General features: G+C 39.9%; 1 protein-coding gene across 17 annotated transcripts in view; it reads left to right on the plus strand.

The window, feature by feature from the left end:
• Positions 1-23,165, plus strand: part of cadps2 (Ca++-dependent secretion activator 2) — a 607,285-nt gene that overhangs the window by 489,827 nt on the left and 94,293 nt on the right. For all 17 annotated transcript variants that reach the window (XM_059652338.1, XM_059652341.1, XM_059652344.1 and 14 more), the window contains one exon: positions 11,149-11,304. In XM_059652338.1, the coding sequence (XP_059508321.1) occupies positions 11,149-11,304 (156 nt within the window). The remainder of the gene's footprint in view (positions 1-11,148; positions 11,305-23,165) is intronic.

A 23,165-nucleotide genomic window follows, 5' to 3' on the forward strand; every position in this document is an offset into this window, starting at 1 on the left:
TATATTTGCTGTTGTGTCAAATGTGTGGGTTTAGCTGCAGTCATGATACAAGATAATGAGCTACTGTTATTGCATGAGTACCATGTAGTTCATGAGCATTTGATGTCAGTAGGAAAGTTTGCAAGGAAGCTTTTGCATGCAACAACTGCTGAGAACAGACAGATATTTGAAACAGTGTCCCCTTTTCATACTGAATCTAAATCATTCACTGTAACCTTTTTGATACAATGATGCAGAGGAAAAATTGAAGGTCAAGATTCATTTTTAATTTCAGAATGGTTTAGTGGCACACCTAAACAGTGTGTCATAAAGAACTTGAGGACTTCCATCAGAAGGGACAGCATGCTTTGATTGTGTGTTGCAATCAGGGCCAAGCCTAGTAAAATCCAAAGCAACAACTAAAAATTAAAAATGATTTTATTTCTGAACAAGGGTCTAGACCTGAAACGTCAGCTTTCCTGTTCCCCTGATGCTGCTTGGCCTGCTGTGTTCGTCCAGCTCTGCACCTTGTTGTCTCTGAATTAAAAATGTATGTTCTACTGTCAGATTATGTCATTGAAAAGCAGTCAATCATCTTTTAGAAAATAGAGTGTTTTTGGCCTGGTGTTGAGTAGTTACAACAGTAAAGATATGTCTGCAATATCAGACCAACACACCGTTAGAGCTACAGCCTTGTGTTTTGTTCGTGACCTGGAGACATCAAACACACAACCAGGAGTAGCTCATTGGCTTCCAGAGGAAATGTGTATGCCAAAATAAATGCCATGGGAGTGAATGCTGGGACAAAGTGATGATAGTGAACCAAAAGACATTTGTAGAGCCTGGAAGAGAATGCCCTGCTCTTTCTAACCTACAAATATCATCTTTTAGCCTCCAGCAGTCAATATAAAAGGAGTTCTTTTGACACCTTCATAAATAAGACTGGTGCACATTGCATACTTATTTCATATTCATTTGGTTGTTATAAACTTTGTCAAAGAACAGATTTTAATTTTCAAATCTGACTGAGAACTGCTGGCAAATATTCAACACTGATTCTTGGTGGTTTTTCTAAAGTTAGTTCAACAACATATACCACAGAAAGTCTGAAAACCATGCTTTTATACAGCAGGTGAGGTGAGAGTGACTGCCTTTAATATCAAAGCTTAATTTGATCACGGGTGGCATCAAGAAGTCCAAGCAGAATTAGAGCCCATGAGAATCCGTGGTTTGTGGCGGGGTGGGGGGGATTCTCCACTGGTTGGAATCATACGTAGCATAACTGAAGATGGTCGTGGCTTTTGGAGGTCAATTGTCTGAGCTCCAGGACATCTCTGCAGAAGTTCCTCAACATATTGGCTATAATATTTATAGTATGTAAAGATTCCCTAGATTCTGGAAAGGTTGCAGGAGATTGAAAAAAGTGCTAATGTTAATGCCCTTATTCAAAAAGAGACAGACTAGTTAATTTAATATCTGTTGTTGGGAAATTGTTGGAATCAATTACTAAGGAAGGAATAATGGAACATCTGGTAGTCAAATTGCAAGCATCAGAGTTAGATGGTTGTATGTAGCATAAATCGTGTTTGACTAATTTGCTAGAGACCTTCAAAGGTGTAGCAAGCAAAGTACTTGGTGGGAATCATGTAAGTATACTATATCTGGATTGCCAGAAGGGATTTGATAAGGTGCCACAGAAAAAAAGTTAATGCACATAGCAAAGTCATATTGGGTAAGGGTAAGATGTTGGCTTGGATAGAGGATTGGCTAACCAATAGTAAGCAAAAGTGTCAGGATAAATGTGTCTTTTTTCTGGTTGTCAGTCTGTAACTAGTGGGATGCTGCGTTTCATCTCAAGTTCCCAATTATTTATGGCTTGTATTAATTATTTAGATGTAATGAAAGTGGTGGTGTAGCCAAATTTGCGGATAGCACTAAAGTAGGTGGGAAAGTAAGTTGTAACGAAGAAATAAGAAATTTACAAGTGTTTATAGACTGGTTAGGTGAATGGGCCAAAATGCGGTCAGTGGAGGTTAATGTGATAAGTCCGAGGTTATACCGTTTGGACCGAAGAATAAAAAGGCAACTTATTGTCTGTATGGAGAGAAACTTTGGAATACCCTAGTGCAGAGGGATCTAAATGTCTTTATAGATGAGTGGCAGGAAGCTAGCCTGTTGGTACAGCAGGTAATAAGGAGGGCAAATGGAATTTTGGCATTTATTACTGAAAGGCTTGAGTATACAAGTAGGGAAATATTGCTGAAACTTGCAAAGCATTAGTGAGACTGTACCTGAGGTAATTCATTTTTGGTCCCCTCGCTTGGAAAGATTGTGATTATATTGGAGGCAGTTCAAAGAAGGTTCGTTAGATTAAACCCAGTGGTGAAAGCCATGTTTTATGAGCAGAGGTTGAGTAGTTTGGGTGTTTACTCATTGGAGTTCAAAAGAATGAGAGGGAATCTAGTTGAGATGTATAAGATACCAAAGGAGATTGGCAAAGTGGATGTAGAGAGGATGTTTCCTCTTATGGGCCAACCTAGAATGAGAGCTCATAGTTTTAGGATGAGGGGTGAGAGATTTAAAAAAGAGGTTAGGGGAAATTACTTTTTTAAAAGGGTCATAAACCTGTGGAATTCACTACCCTAGAGTGTAGAGGACACCAGGACACTGAATATACTTAGGGAGGATATTTTCAGATTTTTAGTTAGTAAAGGTTTAAGGGGATATGGGAGCCAGCAGCAAAGGCCGAGATGAGATCAGCTGTAATTATATTCAATGATGGAACTGGCTCAAGGGGTTGATGGCCTACTCCTTCACCTACTTCTTATGTAGTATCCTGGGCCTAACCATTTTTAGATTCTTCATCAATAATTTTCTATCCATCATAAATTCAGACATTGACTGATGAATGCTCAATGTTCAGCACCATTTGTGACTCCTCTAATATTGAAGGTAAAGGTAAAGTTTCCATAATCCCAGAGGACCATAGGGCTAGTATGTCATTAGAGAGAAAGAGATGACTGGTGGTGCTTTGACCAGACCGTCACTGTGCCTTAGGCAAAGGGAGAAGTTGAGAAGGTTACCTTCATGATAACCACAGCTGATGCAGGATTTAAGGCCACCCTTTTAGCATCACTTTGCAGACCACCTGTGACCACCCAGTTGAGCTAACTGATACCCCAACTGAAATAATATTTGTCCAAATGCAGCAAATCCTGGATAATATCCAAGCCTGTACTGAGATGGGGTATGGAACAATTTACCATGCAAGTGCCAAGCAATGACCATCCCCAACAAGACAAAATCTAACCATTACCCTTTGACGTTTAGTTATATTACCATTGTTGAATCCCCACTATTAACATCTTGGAAGTTACTATTGACCAGAAACTGAACTGGGCTAGCCAAGTAAATATATTGGCTACAAGAGTAGGTCAGAGGTTTGGAATCCTGCGGCAAGTAACTCATCGCCTGATTCTTCATCAGTCCATCATTTACAATGCACAAGTCAGGAATGTGATTAAATACTCCCCGCTTGTTAGGGGAGTCAGGTCATTTCCAACAACGCTCAAGAAACTCGATACCAACCAGTTAATCAGCACCGTATTCATAAACATCCACTCTACCTGCTACTAATGCCCAGGAGCAGCAGTGTGTACCAACTACAAGATGCACAAGAAATTCACCAAGACTCCTTTGATAGTACCTTCCAAACCCCCATGGCCCCAGTTATCTCAAAGAGCAAGGGCAAGAGCAACAGAACATACTGACTTTGAAGTATATTGCTGTTCCTTCAGTGTGGCTGGTTCAACGTCCTCGAATTCCCTCCCGACTTACACTGTGGATCTATCTGCAGCACAGGCACCGTAACGTTTAAAGAAGGCAGCTCACCAACATCTCCTTCAAGGACAACAGGGAGGGGCATTTCGTGATGGCTCAGCCAGTCCAGCCCAAGTCCCCTGAATGAGCAAAGAAAAAAATAAAACCTCTAATTAAGCAGGGACCTAGACTTGAGTCAGTGATGGCAGGGAGGAGGTTACTATGTGGAGGTTGCACAGTGGAATGGCTGGTCAGTACAAAGAACAGTGGATGGCTTCAATGGGCACACCCCTTCCTGATGCCTGGGCTTTAAATCAAATATTGAGTATGTTTAAATGAGGGATCCTCTTACAAGACTGCTAATCATCATCCTCGGCCCAAAGGTATGCAGGCTAGGTGGATTGGCCATATCTAAATTGCTCGTAGTACTTGGAGATATGTAGCTTAGGTGGGTTATAAGGGGATGGGTCTGGGTGGGGCTTGCTGGGGTGGAGGGCCTTTCTCCACACTGTAGGGCTTCTATGATTCCATATGGTGATCAACCTGCTGTGCTCAGGTTCATACCAACAGTGGTGGGATAAGGCCCTTTTTAAATGGGTGTTAATTGGCCATGTAAATGTCTCAATTGACATTGGGAAATGAAGGCCATCCACAAGCTTTTCTTCCGTGGTCTTAACTGAGCTGGAACCAGTAGGTGGCAGGATCTCCATGGGCCACACTCCTGCCTGTGCCCCCTCACACCAACCTCCCATTTGATATTCCCCTCCCTCCCCCACACCTCCAAGGGACAGCACAAAATTCCATGTTACATTTCGCAAATGTTTGCAGAAAAAGTCTAATAAAGTTGCAACATCAACTTGTACACTGTCATGTTTAAAAGAATCAAAATTAAAGTCCTTTAATACTTTTAGCTTAATAATAACAAAATAAAAAGAGTCATTTAAGACTGAGATGAGAAATCTCTTCAGTTTGACCATGTTAAATCTTTGGACTTCATTACTCCAGAGGGCTGTGTCATTGAGTATGTTCAATGTAAAAGTTGATAGATTTCTGAAGATGACTAACATCAAGAGATGCGGAGATATTGTGGGCAAGTTTCGTTGAGGTAAATGTGCAGCCATGGATCTAATTCAAGGGCAAAACTGGCTTGACAGACTGAATAGCCTACTCCTTTTCGAATATCCATAATTTAAATGGGACATCTTGGCAATTTCAGTGTTGTTTTGACGATGCAAGTTGCTCCCTGTGCAGGTACAAGCCCCAACTGGTTCAACAAATAAACCTCTTCGAACCACATCCCTCCAACAGCTTTGGAAAATAAGTAGGGATTATTTGTCATATTTAAGATTTTGGTTTCATGAAATTGAAGCAAAGGCTTTCAAATCAATTGGCAGGTGGTCAACATTAACTTCCAAAATATTGTGTTAATATGGTGCAAATATTTACGCCACAGTAAAGAGAGCAATGTGGTCTTGAACAATCAATATCTTGTTGGTATTTGTAAAGGGGAATATGATCTGTGAGCTGAAAGAATGTAATCCTCTTGGCTTAATGCCTTTCTGTACAGATGTTTGATATAATTGCAAGGGGGAATTTAGTTGTTGCAGACGCTTCCTGTTTAGTTGATAACTAATCAAAACTGTGCATTGCTTGCAATTCGAAGTTGTCATTCCCTCACAGCCACCAACATGCATAATGCATCAGTTTCAAACAAGTTGGTGGCCTGCTCACTGATTTATCAGCAAGAATTACAAAGACTAGACTCTCAAACTTAGCGACATTAAAGAGGCGATCCTTAATTAGTCTTCAAATTAAGTTAACTTAAAACAACCAGATGCAAATGTTTGAAAGACAGTTACAGTAGCACTTAAAGAAGTTCATATCGTATATCTTACTGACTGCCAATCACCTGCTGCCACTTGATATCTGTACTGTCTGCCAGGTACAACTATCAGATATCCTTCTTTTACCGTGAAGAACAACATGACTCTGAATGTGGGTGCATATGTTTGGTATTTGTCTTTTGTCCTCTTTGCACGCTGTCTTTGCTAGGAAATTGATTGCTCCATATTTCATTACAAAAATCCCAATGTGTGTAGTTGGCACTTGTATTTAGCTGATCCCTTTCTGAATAGGCTTTGATCCATTTTAAGAGATTTAGTTTTCCATTGTTTTCACTGTGAGCATTGGTCTATAAGCCTACTAAAGTTGAGCAAACCCTTAATATGTTTGTCAACACAAAAGATTGCATACTGACATATAGGACAAAGAGCTAATTAAAATAAGAAGTTAAAAACTCAAGGCTGTAATTAGTTCACAGTCCTCGGTTACAAAGTACAACCCATGTGTGTTCCTCGTTTTCAGCCATTTCCGATGTGTATGTAGTTTGGCGCAAGTCCCTTTAAGACGATATTACGAATTGCTTTTAAAATGTTGTAATTTTTAGAATAAATATTGCCATCTATGCATAATCTTAGTTTCCCAGCCAATTTTACTGTGTTATTTCCCAATAGTATTGGACTTGATGAATAGATGCTTATTTGTAACCAAAAGCTGTTCAATGTGAGAAGTTCTCAACAAGAGATAATTAACTTTCAGGAGGTATTAGAGGCAAAAGCAATATAATTTGCAGGTCTGTTTATTTATGTGGACCTCGGTTAATTTTCAACAAGAATTGGCACTAAATTAGGTTGTATTTTAAAATCAATTTGAATGTTGTCAATCTCAGTCTGTGATGGTTGGTGAGTTCTTAAAGGGAGTTGTGTTGTAAAGGACTATTTCACAATGACTGATCATTGAAATTCCATCAGAGTCCTCTGCAAAGAGCCTTTCATCCTAATAGACTGGAAATCACTGTGAGCAGCACATTTATTGCAGCACTGTCAGATTCTGTGGTCCATTATTTGAACATGTGCATCGAAAATAAGTTGGCCAAATTCATCTATTAAAATAACAGAAACAGGAGATTGGTATCAATACATCAGTATCCATATGAGAATATTACTCTCCATAATTTCCAGACTTAAAAAGATATCACAATCCAGCTGGAATTATTTATTTTTGTCTCTCAGTCACTGCTGCTGGAGTTTCAGGAAGCTCACTGATTTCAGTGTTACTCTTAATTGTTTCTAAAGACCATTTCAAACTGTAACTTTGATGTACTTATTTCTGCAATTGATGTATTGAGAGCAAAGATGCACCCACACTTACATTAACAATAACAATGAGATGCATAAGAAGTAATATTCAGGAATTTAGATTAACAAAGCTTTGAGATAGTTCGAAAGTTCTGATCAGTTCTGTAGTGCGAGTCAATGTTCATGACAAGATAGTTACATAACTGAGAATAACAATGTATTATGTAATATTAATTTTTCTGTCAGTGCAGACAATGTGAAACATAAGAATAGCCTAGATCATTCAGCTCTTCAAGCCTTTGCTAACATTGAAGTACATCAATTTACACATTAAACCTTTTTGCACACATTTGTTTCCCCTATTGTCAATAAACTGAAATGAAAATCTATCAATCCGCTTTGAAATTTTCAATTAGCCCAGCCTTGACAACTTTTAAAATGAGATAGTTCCAGTTTTTTGTGTGCGTTGTGTAAATAGGCTTTTCTACCATCAAGCTTTGAGTGACCTGGTTCTAATTTTAAGGCCGTAGCCTTTTGTGCTAGACTAAAATTAAAGTATTATGAAACTGTAGAGGCAGTAGATATTCACCTCAGCTCTATTTTATTGTGCTTGAGTTGAACATCCAGGTGGTCGTGAGCATCAAAACATTTGGGAGGATGACCGTAAGTTGTTGTTATTTGCAACAAAAGGAAACCGTTTTATGGGGAGAGTAGAGGGAAACAAAATCACATTAAATATTAGAGAAATTTGCTGGAACTTTGCATAAATGGATACTGAGCACATGACATTAAAGTAGAGGAAAGAAGCAACTGCTCAAAAGTGCTTTTAATTCTGTAAAATCCAATAGGCTAATTAGAAAGGACAACGTTTGGAAATCCTCTGCAAAAAGTGAAGAGTTGGATATTGTAAGTATCCAGCCAGCCAGGAACTAAACCACCACAGGTAAAGTAATCTCCACCTATTGGTAGGAAGCCTCAAAAACCTTTGCTGGAAGTGAGCACTGTGAGAGTTAATTACCATTGATATCAATTATTACTGCTGTCTCTGTTTTTTTTCAGATGCTTATTTAAACTTGCTTATTAATAACTGAATGATCTTTTGGTGATACAGTGTTCTGTATCCATTCTACTCACAATTCATTTGCACTGATTAATCCAGTGGGAATCTTAGCTACAGAATCTCTTGAGGAGACACAAGACTTTGTGATTTTTTTTGGCAGGTGTTTATCAAAGGAGAGGACATTGGAACCTGTTGTTGAAAAAAGTAATTTTAATTAACTTAGTTTTTTATATTAGGATGATTACTTCCTAGTCTGCAAGCAAATTTCTTTTGTAAATTTCCTTCATGCGTTCTGTGAATCATTTGATAGAAATCGGTTGCAATTAAAAGCTAGCTTTTAAAAATATGTGATGATGTTCTGGTCATCATTCTGTGATTCAATTTGGAATTGAGCCTGTTAAAAGACATCTATTTGGCTTGGGTTAGGGGTAAGATTTAGTCAAATATGGATGATGTGTAAACTAGTGTACATTAGTGGCATAGTGTTTAATATTTATGCACAGTGCCTTGGGATATCTTATGTGTTAAAATGCTACATAAATACAAGCTGTTATTACAGAGCACAGCCATGGTTGACCAGCTCAAGAATAAATGAAAAATTCAATTAAACAGTTAACTGCTCAGCAGTTTGATGATTCCTGACACTTCATGTTTGAATACATAGTCAAGAGAGATTTCAAGACTATATTATAGCTTTGGAGGTTAAACGTAGAGCTGCAAGACATGAGTTTTGCTGTTACCTGAACCTCATGATTAAATTACTGCCTTGTAATCATTTCCAATGGCCCTTTATTCTCTGTGTTAAACGCAGATGCACATATGTCTAAAAAAAATAACAGATGTAGGACAGTTACCTGTGCAGTGTTTTTGACCACTGTGACTTTTGTTGAGATAAATAAATACCAACTAACCATGATATTGTTGTTGGACCTCTATATTTCTCAGATCAACCCACCAATCTATTTAACCATAAATCCAAGGAACAGTGCCTTTTGTAACCAAGATGTAAATTGCCCTATCAAAAACTCCATGATTACACAAGTGCTTGAATAACCCTGACCATTGAGTTAATCCTTTAATCCTTTCACACCTGTTTCTTGACATCCCTGGAGTCTTCTCCCTTACTACTTTTTCAATTTTACCTTTAAAATATTATGTGCGATATAATATACATTTTCCTTTAGACCTTTTACTTATTTTTATTTTGTTCAAAATGATAATATTGAACATAATGGAACACAGTGATAAAAATATTATTTTTTGTGTGCCCTGTTGCTATTCAGCACTGAAAGCTGGATGGAGCATAGGTAGAGGCAGATTGGAGAAAATCACTTGGATCAAACTTTGCATATTGCAAAAATGTAGGAATAAATATCATGTTTTTATATAATTCTTCAGAAAGCTAGTTGATTGGATCTGCATGACTGTTATATTCACAATTTATTCGATTTTTAAACTGTGTCTTGCTAAGCACCTGGTATTTTTAAGGTCAGAAGCCACATTGTACCAGATTATAGTCCAACAGGTTTATTTGAAATCACGAGCTTTTGAAGCACTGATCCTTGATCAGGTGAAGAGAAGAGAAGCACACACCAACAGAATTTATGGGCAGAGAGATCGACAGATTTGTGCAAATGGAGTGATTGGAATGTCGACTGACTGAATAATAATTCTCTACAGGCAATCAAAAGTCTCAGATGTTATGACTAATGTGTCAGCAACTGAATAGCCAGTGAAGGGATGATCTAGAATCTGGTTAATTGGGGCAGAGAGATAATTACAAAAAATTAAAAAATGAGATGGTGCTGGAGGCAAACCAAATGGCTGGAATAGCATGAATGGTATCAGAGTCACATGCCGAGGGTCTAAGCAAAGTAACAAGTAATCCAAAACTGTACAAACTAATTAAGGTAGAGAGACCGTAACAAGTTATCAAGTTGATGGTGTCAAAACAGGACAGTAAGGAAGATTATGCAGATACGGAACAGTGTGGTGGGGTTACATATAGTGCAACGTGAACCTAAAATCATGGTTGAGTCTGTCTCCGTGGGTACACCATCTGACACTTTTGCCCACTTGCAGAGACTTACTATTTGGCCTGTCAACATTCCACTCACACCATTTGTATGATCTTTTAATCTCTCCGCCTATAAATTCTATGCCTGTGTGCTTCTCTTCACTTCACCTGATGAAGGATTTCAAACAAACCTGTTGGACTATAACTTGGTGTCGTGTGACTTCTGACCTTGTCCACCCCAGTCCAACATTGGCACTTCCACGTCATGGTAGTTTCAATTTTTGCAGTAGAATGTGAATCAGGGATTAAGAGTGACTGCCATTTCTGTGTACAAACTTCGCACAAATTCCAAATGTGCTTGCAGCATCAGTATTTGATCAGTGACCTGGAAATGAAATCCCAGCCACCTATTCCACTCCCTAACTTGGGGCGCTTTTGGTATTAATCTCAGCATCAGCTGGCTCAGCCCGAAGAGGGGAGCAAACCTTGGACCTTTTGATCATCAATTTATTTAAGCAACTGAGCCATCAGCAGTGTTTACTGTCAGTTTGTCGATGTGAATCTTCTTTTTTGGAAGGATATTTTTTATCACTTATTTCCAATAGTCTTACATCATAAAACTTGGCCAATAAATATTGAGCTGCTTTGAAGTGTTATCATTTGTAACCGTGTCTGAGACATGAACCTAATCAAGGTAATTATAGAAGTACTATTCTCATCAACTGTTTCGTCCACAATAAAGGGCGTTTCAGTCATATATCTGTTCAGCAAATCACCAGTCGCACTTTTGAATTCAAAACTCTTCAAGTTGTTATCAGTGCTATATATATAAACTGCTTACCTTGGCTGCTCAGTTTATTAATCTTCCATTAATCAGATGGCATTGAGATAGTTATTGATAACAAGTGGCTAATGAAGAGGAACTACTTTTTTCCGTTCTATCTCAATCCCTGATGCATAAGGCAATGATAACAACCAAACTATTATCAATGATATTTCATGTATTAGATATCTATGTTTGTAGTGAATATTACTTCTGTGTTGTTGTTAGTCTCTTTTGCTGTCTAATTGCTCTACTTTGACATGGCCCATGAAACGAAAAGATACGCATATGTCACTGTACTTTTCCACTTTAGGAATGGTTCTTCCATGTCTGAGGATCTCTTCTGGAAGTTAGATGCACTGCAGATGTTTGTTTATGATCTACATTGGCCAGAGCCTGAATTTTCCCAGCACTTGGACCAGAGACTCAAACTCATGGCCAGTGACATGATTGAAGCCTGCGTAAAAAGGTAAGTGCGGCTGTACAACTGGTGATACAAAACCGTTCACAAAACAGTTTTGTGCTTTTCTGTTTTATTTGATGAAGCATTACTACTATCAAGATTATGGAATTGATGGACACAATCCAGGACCAATATATGTTGCATATGGCTAAAAAGGCCACAGTGGAACAACTGCCACTGGCATTATGGCTTTGTTACAGGTGAAGTACAGCCTCAGCCATGATCCGAGAGACAGCTTGCTGTGAGGCACACAATGATTGGCCAACCAACATGGTGCCTAGATGCCAAAGATAAGGCTGGGGAGGGAAGCAATTGAATGCAAGCTGTGGAAGTATGGGCTAGCAGTAGCCTCCAGGGATATGCTCAGACAAAATGGTTGTGTTACCTCATTGGTGGCTTTGAGGTTTCCTACAGTGACCACTGAATTGGCTACTGTACTCCAAAGAAAATTTCCCACTGTGAATGAAATGGCCAATGGGAACCACTGAAAGGTTTCAAATAAGCGTTAGGCCTGACTTGGATAAGCCGTGAAACTATTACCCATTTCATACACATTCACTGAATGTATACAATATACACATTATTCTAGAATCAGAGAACTGTTATGGTGCAGAAGCAGGTCATTCGTCCCAATGTGAATGCACCAATCTCTGAATAGGCACTATGACTTAATGCCATTCTTCTACCCTTTACCCGTTGCCCTGCATATTATTTCTAATTAAGTGAGTGTCAAATGTTCTCATGAATTCCTCAATTTAACCTGCCTCCGCCACATTTCCAAGCAGCGCATTCCAGACTTGGATTACTTGCTGTGTGAAAATGTTTTTGTTGCATGACATTTACTTCCTTTGCAAATTATTTAAAACCCATCATTCTTAAAACTTTTATGAGTGGGAACAATTTCTCTACTTTTGCTCTGTCCAGACCGCTCATGATTTTCAAAACTCTGCATTAATTTCTTCTTAACCCACTCACACTGTAAAGACTTCTCCTCGCCAAAAAATGTTCCCCTTCTCCAGTCTGTCTTCATAATTGAACTATCCCTTCCCTGGAACCATTCTTCTGGACTCTGTCCAATGTGCTCACAGTCATTTTATAGAGTGGGACCCAGAACTGTATATCATGCTCCAGCTCAGGTCGAACTATGTCTTATAAGGGTTCAGCATTACTTCCCTTCTCCCATATTCTATATTCTGTTAAAGACTATTGTATGCTTTAATAACTGAAGTCAGTACCTATCCTCTTTAAAGACTTATGTACATTTACATCCGGGTCTTGCTGCTTCGACATCATTCAGAAAAGTACTCTTTTTCAATTATACTATCTGTTTTTATTTAAATTTCTAACTGAAATGTATACCTCACACTTCTCTGCATTGAACCTCATCTGCTGCTTTTCTACACACTCAACAACTTGTCAAAGTTTCTATGAAGTTCTACACTGTCCTTACAGTTTACAGTGCTTCCAAGTTTTGTATCTAATGCAATCTTTGAAATTGTACCCTGCACACCAAGATCTAGATTAGTAATATAAATCAGGAAAAGTAAGGATCTCATTAGCAATTTCTGAGGACACATACTACAAATCTTCCTACAACCTGAAAAATACCCATTACTCTGGTTTCCCATCCCTCTGGCAATTTTGTTTCCATATTCCTACTGCAACCTTTCTCACAAATCTGTTGTCTGACGCTGTATCAGGCATCTTTTGGAACTCCATCTGCAACACATCAACAGCACTGCGCTCCGAAAACCTCTCTCTTCCCTCAAGTGGAGTTTGACAGACTTTTGATGCAGGGTGTGCGTGTCCAGATCATATTGTTGTATTGGGTTCAACAGTGCCCATTTCATCTGGAAAACTGGTATTATCTAATTGAATTTTGAGGTAAATACATGCAGTGCATCTCTTTCTTAGGTAAGACCATACATAATTTATGGTAGTTGGTTGATGGGTTGTTAGGAAGAAAAATCACCGTTGGGATTTAGGTGTTTTTGCGAAAGGGCAGTGCGGGCATATGGATAAAACTTTTACAATTTTTGGTGAAATATTGAATTTTTCGTAACTAAGTTGGTGCTGGAAAATGGTAACTTGGTACACGTGCCACTGTACTCTGGCACACGTGACGGTAAAATCTAATTCTAATTCTTTTGACATTTCCTTGCTGAAAATTGTCACATACATTTTCTCCTCTATTCATCCGGATTTCCCAGACAACTGATTAACAATGGTTAGAGGATAAGTAAATTGACCTGTTACTCCGAATTTCAGCTCTTGACAGTCTAATCTTATTGGATGTTGCACATGATCCGAGGTAGAAGCCACATCTTTATCTGGATTTCATTTAAAAACTAAATGTTGAATCAGATTTTAAAATACCTTCATATGGTTCCCTATTTTCTGTTGATATTCATGTTTCCAATAAGCCTTGAATTCTAATGACATAGCCCAGGGAACTTGTTGGGTATTATTCAGCTGGAGAGTTATGGAAGCATGTTTTAGAGCAGCAGGTAGCCATTTAATTGAAGGTATTGCATAAATCTTCTTATTTGAACTGTCTGCAGTGAGTCAGCTCTCTCTTACATTTGGACTGAATAATTCCTCAGTGACTCTTCAAGTGGTGTCATTTGTCCTCCTCCTTTATGCGAAAACAAAGAGAAACAAGCCTTGGGTTTTTTAGGGGTCCTGCTCACAGAGCTCCCTACTCAGAAATGATCAGTATTGGTTTGTACATTCTGTGGAAGATTTCCATTTCCCAGTTAGTCTTCATGATTCAAATTAAATATTTTACAGCCTAGTTTTAAAGAATAACACAAATACATGAACAAACCTTTCGCGCAACAGTGCAAGCCCAGGAACATTCTACGCATGTACACAGTTAAAGGAATTGCTTTGAGAGCGCATGTATTTGGCCCTGTGTTACAAATTATGTTTTGAATATCAAAAGCTGAACTAGGTTATTTGAAAGATCAATTTTTCAGAATACCTTTTCTGCATCAGTTTTATAAAATGTTTTCAAGTCATCTCAAAGTTTGATGAAGATCTTTGTTCAAAAATGTTGATAATAGCATGTATATCTTTTGAAAATAGTTGCAATTTTCCTTCACAAGAAAGAAGATAGTAACTAACCATATCTCTTTTGATTTTTGGGTTCTGCTAACCCACTATTACATTGTTACATGGTCAATATTAATATGAGAGCCTGGTCTGTAAATATTGGAGAGATATATTTCCTTCTGCATGGAAATGGGGATATTGGATTCAAAATAGCTGAACCAACCATTACCCACAAAATGAAGTTTCAATAAAAAGTCATATCAGTCACAAAATGTTGACTCTGTTTCCTTCTCCACAGATGCTGGCAGACTTGCTGTGTTAATCCAGTACTTGAAGTATTTTAGATCAGATCTCTAGCTTTCACAGTGCTTTGCTTTTAATTCACAGAAAAGAGCCTGCCTGTGAATGTACATTTCAAGAGGGATGCCAGAATATTATCAGGGGCAGGACTTATGCTTGAGTATGTTTCCCGTTCTTTGTTAAGAAGTTGGGAGTCACAGAGATCAACTAAAGTGTCTTACAGCCACCCCTGTTGAGCTTAATTTAACACACATCAAACATTGCATTCAGATTGTCTTGGTTTATATGGCCTTGGAATTATTGATATTGTGATACAAATCTTCACAAAGCTACAGTTTATAAGAAAAATAAACTTGATGAAGAAGCATATTCAAGTAAACCAAGCTGTGTATTATGAAGCAAGTTGAAGCTATTTTCTCCCCTTGGATGTGGCAACAAAGGAAAAATGCTGTTTCCAGGGAATATAATCCTTTCAGTTGCAGTTCCATAAACCTATTTAAAGAATAATAATCACAGCTGTTGAGAGAGAGTGACAGGTTAATGAAAGCCTTGCGTTTCTGGGCCTGGGTTACGTGTATATGAAAGGTATTTGTTTCTGTTATTCTGGCACATTGAGCTTCCCTGATAGCTCAGCAAGTTAATCCAGTGAGTAGTTGACAGCCTTACAGACCAGAAAGCTGGCAGGTTGGATCTCTGGTCCATGAGGGTAGAAAAGGAACATGGAATGAAGCATAAAATGAGGCTTAAAAAAATATCTATTTTCAGTATAACTACAGTGAGAGGCATCTTGGTATGTGAGTCATTGGAGCTATTTTGCAGTACAGCAAGAATTAGGAAGGCAAATGGCAAGTGGCCAATCATGAAGGAAATGAATATAAAACAGGAATGTTTTGCTGCAGTTGTGTGGGTCATTTTTGAAATGATATCTGGTGCACTTTGAGCAGTTCATGTCTGCTTACTTGAAAACGGATAGAATAGCATGAAAGGCATTTAGAGAAGGTTCACTGAACTGATTCCTGGGATGAAGGTTGGAACTGTTGCCCCAGCATTCACTGGAATTTGGAAGAATAAAATGTGATCTTGTAACATGAAGGGAATTGACAGTGTGAATTATGAAAGCATGTTTCCTTATGTGGGACAGACCAAGATGGTAGAACACATTTCCTATCAAGATTACTCCCATTTAAGATGGGGATAAGGAGAATTTTTTTTACACCTCTGGGGGTAGTTTGTTGTTCTTTGAAATGCTCTTCTTCGGACAACAGTGGAGACCAGGTCACTGAATATTTTGTTACAAATTCAGTTATTCATGACGAACAAGAGACACAGAGTTTTGGAGGTAAGCAATGACATGGAACTGAGGCCGCAAAAAGATCAGATTATTGAACAACAGAGGACCAAACATTTCACATCTGATTGTACCTCACAATACGTATATTTGTAAGAGAATCCATCAAAACGTTGAAATACAAGAGCATTTGAAACTGAGGATGAACCTAAATGCCTGAATGCTTACTTCTGCCATGAAGTGTCATGAGCAGTGTTTCAAAAGAATTAACCCAAGCAAAACCATTGACTTTGATAGATATGTGATCGAAGCAGTAGGCAGGCTGAAAAGGCTCAAGACCCAGAGGCAGTTGGTATTCATTTGAGAGAGCTGTGAGAGATGATTAAAGAAATTTCTGGCCACTGATGATCAATATGAGAGAGAATGACTGACACTGGCTGGAACAACATGATTGTTCAGTGATTAGCACTGCTGCCTCACAGCACCTGGTTCAATCCCACCCTCGGGCGACTGTCTGTGTGGAGTTTGCACATTCCCCCTGTGTCTCTGTGGGTTTCCTCCAGGTCCTCCAGTTTCCACCCATAGACCAAAGATGTGCAGGTTAGATGGATTGGCCATGGGATGTGCAGGATTATAGGATTGGTTGGGGGGGGGGGGGTGGGATAATCTTTAGAGGATCAGTGTGGACTCGATGGGCCGAATGGCCGCCTTCTCCACTGTAGAGATTCTATATCTGGCTACCAGTGTATTGAAGACAGGCTAATGTGTGCTGCTCATATTCATAAAAATGGGAACAAAACAGATGTACTCAATTACAGACACATTAGTCTTAATTCCATTTCACAAGAATTATGGAATTGTTAGCTGAAAGTAAACTCTGTATAATAGTAAAAAGCAAGCATTATGGATTCATAAAAGGAAGATATTTCTAATCACCCTTTGCCATTTTTTTCACAGAAGTGGCAACCTGACAAGGTTGTGTTAATGCCTGCATTGTGTTTTAGCGAAATAAATTTATCATGATGCCGTTGAGAGAGTTCGGAATTCTTCATTGCCTAAACTTCAACATGTCCCAGAAATAAACGCAATCAAATATTGAACAACTCAGCTCAGCCAATACAGTTCAAGTCAGAAGAAGTTATGCTGCCTGTGTTCAGCGCTTTATATCACTTTGAACAATGCATCTAGCTCTGGCTGCCAACACAAGGCATATAGTTAATGTTGAAGGCTGTGCAGTGTGTGTTGACACTCAGTCAGTGCCGATCAGCTCCTGATCTAATTACAGCCTTGGTTCAAACTGGGCAAAAGAACTGAATTCCGGAGGTGAAATGAGAGTGAACAGCCCTGTCTTCAAGACCACATTTGCCTGCATATGGCACTAAGGAGCCTTAAAAAAAATTAAAGCCAGTGGGAATCTGGAAGAAAACTCCACTGGTTGGAACCAATATCTGTACAAATGAAAACAGTTGTGGTTGTTGGCTGTCCGTCATCTCAACTCCAGGACATCTCTTAAGCAGTTCCTCGTGATAATCTTCAGGCCAACCATCTTCAGCTGCTTCATTAATGACCTTACCCCCCATCGTAAAGTCAGATGTGAGGATGTTCGCTGATGATTGCACAATGTTCAGCAGCATCCACAAGCCCACAGGTACTGAAGCAGTCCGTGGCCAAATGCAGCAAGACCTGGACAATATCCAGGTTCGAGCTGACAAGTATGGTGTTTGTTCCACACTAGTGTCAGCTAATGATCATTCACATGCATTGATGTTACTATCATTGAACACCAAACTATCAATATCCTTGGAGTTACCACCTGACCAGAAACTGAATTGGACTTGCATATAAATACTGTGGTTACAAGAACAGATCAGAGGCTAGGAATCTTGTAGGAAGTAAGTCACTTCTTGACTCCCGAAAGCCTGTCTCCTATCTAGAAGGCACAAGTCAGGAGTGTACTGGAATACTGCCCACGCACCCAGATGAATACAATATCAACAAGCTTGACACCATCCAGTGCAAAGCAGTCCTCGTAGTTGGCACCACATTCACAAACATCCAAACCTTGCATCAACAATGCATGGTGGGATCAGCGTCTACAAGATAGACTGCTTTAATATAGCAAGTGTCCTTAAACAGCATTTTACAAACCAACAACTACTACGTCTAGAAGGACAAGGGCAGCAGACATGTGGGAACATCACACAGACAAGTTTCCTTCTAAGCCAATATGGGTATTCCTTTACTGTCGTTGGGACAAAATCCTGGAACTCCCTCACTTAGGAGTACCTCCACCAAATGGAGTGCAGTGGTTGAAGAAGACAGCTCACTACCACCTTCTCAAAGGCGACTGGAGATGAGGAATAAATGCTGCCTATCCATTGATGTCCATATCCCCTGAATGAATGAAAATTCAATGGTCGATCCCTAATGTCAAAATCCTGAATTAGGAGAAACTTGAGCTTTTCATAGTGAAGGCTAAATGTTATGAGCTGCGATCTTAAAGACATATAAAGTCAGTTAAGATGATGGAAATGGTAAAAATATGATATTAGTTTAAATTAAATCATGACAATAGACCAACGTGACATTGTCCTAAGTTATATCCCTTCACTTCCAGCACAGATTGACAGCTGATTTGGGCCTGGGAAGATGTTAAACTGGCATAATAGCCCCAATATAAGACTGGCACATTTCCTCCTGGGCTTTACCTGCATCAGGTAACCTGCTCATCTGTGGGCCAACTGCATTCTATATGTGGTTGATTAATGGCCTTCAGCACCTCCTAGATGGTGAAACATGGCAACATTTCTGTGGGCTGAGGGCTAGCCTCCTACTTAGTCACTTTGTGCACATGGAAGACAGCCAAGGAAGTTCCAGATAGTTTTACTCAACCTGTCCAGAGTGGTCTTTACACATCTCTGGAGCAGGCAGCTGCATAGTTATATGATTTGAGCCTGGGTCTCTTACATCAGAGGTAGGGAGACTACCAGTGTTCCACAAGAATCCCTCCTAAGGAACTTCTCCCTACACCCCACCCTCATCCACAATTTCCTCCATGCTGATCTCCTGTACAGGCTGAGACCACCGGCCGTATGTAAAAATCTGGCCAGCCGATTTCAACTCGCAAAAGGTACATTTTGAATTGTTATTGAGAGTTTCATCCTGACTTACAGAGTGACAGTGTATAAAATAGATTTCCACATAAAATGGTGGAGATATTATAACTCTGGAAATATTTAAGAAATCGTAGAACTCTAAGAACTTTCTGGTAGGTTAATTACGATGGGCTGAATGGCCTTCTACATTGGTGTCTCTGTTACATAGTGTCACTGCAGCCAAATACTCTGTCAACAGACAAGAAAAGGTGTCATAAGCAAGGTTTGCAAAGATTGCAGAAAGGGGATGTGGATTTCCAGTATAGCTGACATTAATACTGTTTGTACCTGGCATCCATGAGTGGGCAAGCCATTTGAAGAGGCTGACCAAAAACTGACCAGGAGGAGGCAGCATACTTGGCTACATTCTCCTCCCATCTTAGCAACTCACTGAAGAAAGCATCAATGTTTTTTGAGAGAAAAGCAATTTAGTGAGGAAACATGCTAAAACAAGGGCAAAAAAAATTGTTTTCTAACTTGTATTTTTGAACTGCTGCATGTTTCCTCACTAAATTGCTTTTCTCTCAAAAAACATTGATGCTTTCTTCAGTGGGTTGCTAAGATGGGAGGAGAATGTAACCAAGTATGCTGCCTCCTCCTGGTCAGCTTTTGGTCAGCCTCTTGAAATGGCTTGCCCAGTTCAAAAATACAAGTTAGAAAACAATTTTTTTTTTTGCCCTTGTTTTGTTATCTCTACAAATTATGCAGCATTCCTAAAAGTAGGTTGGCAATCTGTTCTGTGAACGTTTCTGCTGTTGTGATGAGAGCAGCTGTAGCGATTGTAGTAAGGTCAGCTAGGTGGCTCTCATAGAAACAAGTTCCCTGATTGGGGATGTTAATCTGGTCCAAACAGGGAGCTCTGGCTAACAGATAAAGAGAGGAGTGTCGTGCATCCTGCTAACTCTGAGACCTGGCTCTAAAGAAGCGGGATCAGTGTTAAGGATGTTCCAAGTGTAAATAAAGGATAACTTGGTGATGGGACACTGGTCTCTGTGGAGTTATTTCAGTAGTGGTGACAGAAAAACAGACTGCTGAAGAAATTTGCTCGCAACAGTCGTCTCAGAGTTGGGGCAAGTGCTTCTGGCATCATGCTATTATTTGCAAAGCTTGATTAATTCGATCCTGCTGTCAAAGAATGGGCCTGGTGTGTGGAAAGAATTTGGAAAAACAACATTAGAGCAGATGGAAAGCAACAAATCATTCTCTTAACAGCATGTGGGCCCACAGCTTTTCGGGTTATTAGGAGCCTAACTTTCCCTGAGGCACCAGATGTTAAAACCTTTCAAGAGTTGATGGATTTAGTTGAGGACCCAAGCCTCCTGTAATTCTGAGATGCTATCGGTTTTACTTGGCAGTTGGAGAACCGCAGGAATCCATATTGGAATTTTTGACTCGGTTAAGATGGCTGGCAGAGGCATGTGACTTTGCTTTAACCCTTAACGAGATGCCAAGAGACTGTTTGGTATGTGGGATGAATGATGTGACCATGCAAAAGTGGACTGGTTTGTTGATTCCTTCGCTTTCTAGCTTCCGGATTTCTACCTTTGCTTTTGCCTGCAAGGCAGGCCCTGCAGAATCATGGAATTACTTCCTGGTTAGCTTGCAAGATGACCTTGTCTCCTCTGATAGCCCCTGGACCTGAAGTCCAATGAATTCAAACAGGCACTGCAACTGGTTTTATTGTTGAAAAATGTGGCAAGTGGAACATATGAGTAACAGGGTATTCTGATGGAAGGGGACACCCTTCCACGAAGCTTGGGGAACACACATGGGTGAAGGGAATTGCAAACTCTCACTCAGGACATAACCTGAATAGAAGGGCTGTCGGTTAACCCACAGCAAAACCCCAAAACAAAGCCAAGCCCCAAACAGATGGTTAACGTTTTCTTCAGGGTCTGGGCTGGCCTGCTATTTTGCTGCAGGTATGTGGACTGTAGAGAGCAAAAGAGTCCCGTTAGACCTAAATTGAAGATGAGAACTTATAGGCTGGTGTCCAGGAGAATGCACACTCTGGAAAGCCCACCTAGTTTGGAACAGTTGAATTGCTTAGCAACATACAAATCAGAATCATTCTATATAAAAGTCTAGTTAAATGGTCACCCTGTTATAAACGAGGTTGATACTGGCACGGCCATTTCAGTGATCGCAGACCAGTCTATAACAAAATTTACTATGGACAACAACCCTTGGGTTTGTGCAAGACCTTGAAATGAGAACCTATACTGAGGAACCTTTACAGATTAAGGATACATTTTCGGTTCTGGTCTCTTATGAGAAGCAGCTGGTTCAGTTACCACTAGTTGTGGTATAAGGCTTGGGCCCAACTTTGATGGTGTGAAATTAGTTGAGAAAGATTTGCCTAGATTAGCTCACATTCTTCAATTAGAAAATGGCTGCCTGAGTGGTGCCCTAATTAAATACCTGAAAGCTTTTCAAGAAGGTCTAAGGCCTATCAGAGGAGACAAGGCCACCTTGCAAATTGACTAGGAAACAAGTCTGTGATCCTGCAAGGCCCATCCAGTGCCATTTGCCTTATGGGCAAAAGTTCAGGCAGAAATCAGAAGGCTGGAAAGTGAAGGAATCATCAGACCAGTTTGCAGAATGGGCAGCACCATTTCTACCAATTATGAAACCTGATGGGTTGGCTCACCTTTGTGAGAATTTTAAACAATCGGTGAAATGCCGGTAAGGGACTGTCCTTCACAAAACTGGACATGAGCCGTGCATACTTGCAGTTGTAGTTAGATAAGGATTTCCAGAAGTATGCTGCAATTAATACCCGTAAGGGTTTAAACTAATATATGAGACTGACGTTTGGGGTATCGTCTGCCTGTGGTGTTTTTCTGTTGGATGATGGAGAGTGTTTTATAAGGTCTACCCCAGATCGCCATTTATCTAGATGACATGCCAGGGAAGACCAATAAGGAACACTTGGAGGACTTGGACATAGTCCTTAGGTGCTTCTCCCAGGTGGGTTTGTGCCGTAGAAGGAAAAAAAATGTGTTCCAGGCACTCCGTGTGACCCACTTGGGTTGCAGTCAATGAGTCACTCGTTGGAAGATAAAGTGAGGGTGATCAAAAGTGCCCTGTTTCCCACATCTGTACCAGAGCTTGGGTCTTTCCTTGGGCTGTTGAATAATGACAGGAAGTCCATACATACTGGCCCCTTTGCATCAACTTTTTAAGTAGGTTCAGCCTTGGAAATGGTTGCATAGTCGTGCCACAGCTTTCAGGGAAGTGAAGAAACAACTATTAGCCTCCAGGTGATGACACACAATGATCCCAAGTGAGATCTGCTTTTGACATGTGATGCATCCTCCACCAGTATCAGGGTAGTGTTAACTCATAGGTGGCCTAATGGAGGGGAATGCTCAATAGCATTTGCATCCAGGATTTTGACTGATGCGGAGTGAATATATGCCCGATCAAGAAGGAAGGTTTTGCAATTATATTTGGAGTCTGGAAGTTCCACCAATACCTTTATGAATATAAATTTGTAATCTTAGTGGGCCAGAAACCCCTGCTAGGTCTCCTTAAAGAGAACAGGGCAGTGTTACCCATAGCTTCAGGCCAAATTCAGTGGAGGGCTCTAACACTAAGTGCATGTAATCATGTGTTGGAACATGTCTGGGAGGCCAAGTAGCAAATGCTGATGCGTTGAACCACCTCCCTCTGGCAGATACACCACTGCTGGTACCACCACTGGAAAAGTCTTTTGGACCCTCTTCTAGTCACCGCTGACAATAACAGACTTGGACACAGAAGGCTCCAGTCCCGGCATAACTGAAACAGCTGGTTGTGAGCCATAAGGGCCATCACAATCAGAATTGAAACCTTTTTGCACCCAGAGGCACCAGATGACAGTAGAGCATGGCATTTTATTTCAGGGAGCAAGAGTGTTTGCCCTGAGCAAATTTTGTCACCCTATACTGGGTCAACTCCACCAGAATTATCCAAGGGTTTCCAAAATGAAAATATTGGTGGGATATTATGTCTGGTGGCTGGGATTAAATGCAGATATAGCTATATTGGTGGGCCAGTCCCCAGAGTGCCAGCAAGGATAAAATTAC

Source organism: Stegostoma tigrinum, chromosome 18, assembly GCF_030684315.1.
Source record: "Stegostoma tigrinum isolate sSteTig4 chromosome 18, sSteTig4.hap1, whole genome shotgun sequence".
Lineage (NCBI taxonomy): Eukaryota > Metazoa > Chordata > Chondrichthyes > Orectolobiformes > Stegostomatidae > Stegostoma > Stegostoma tigrinum.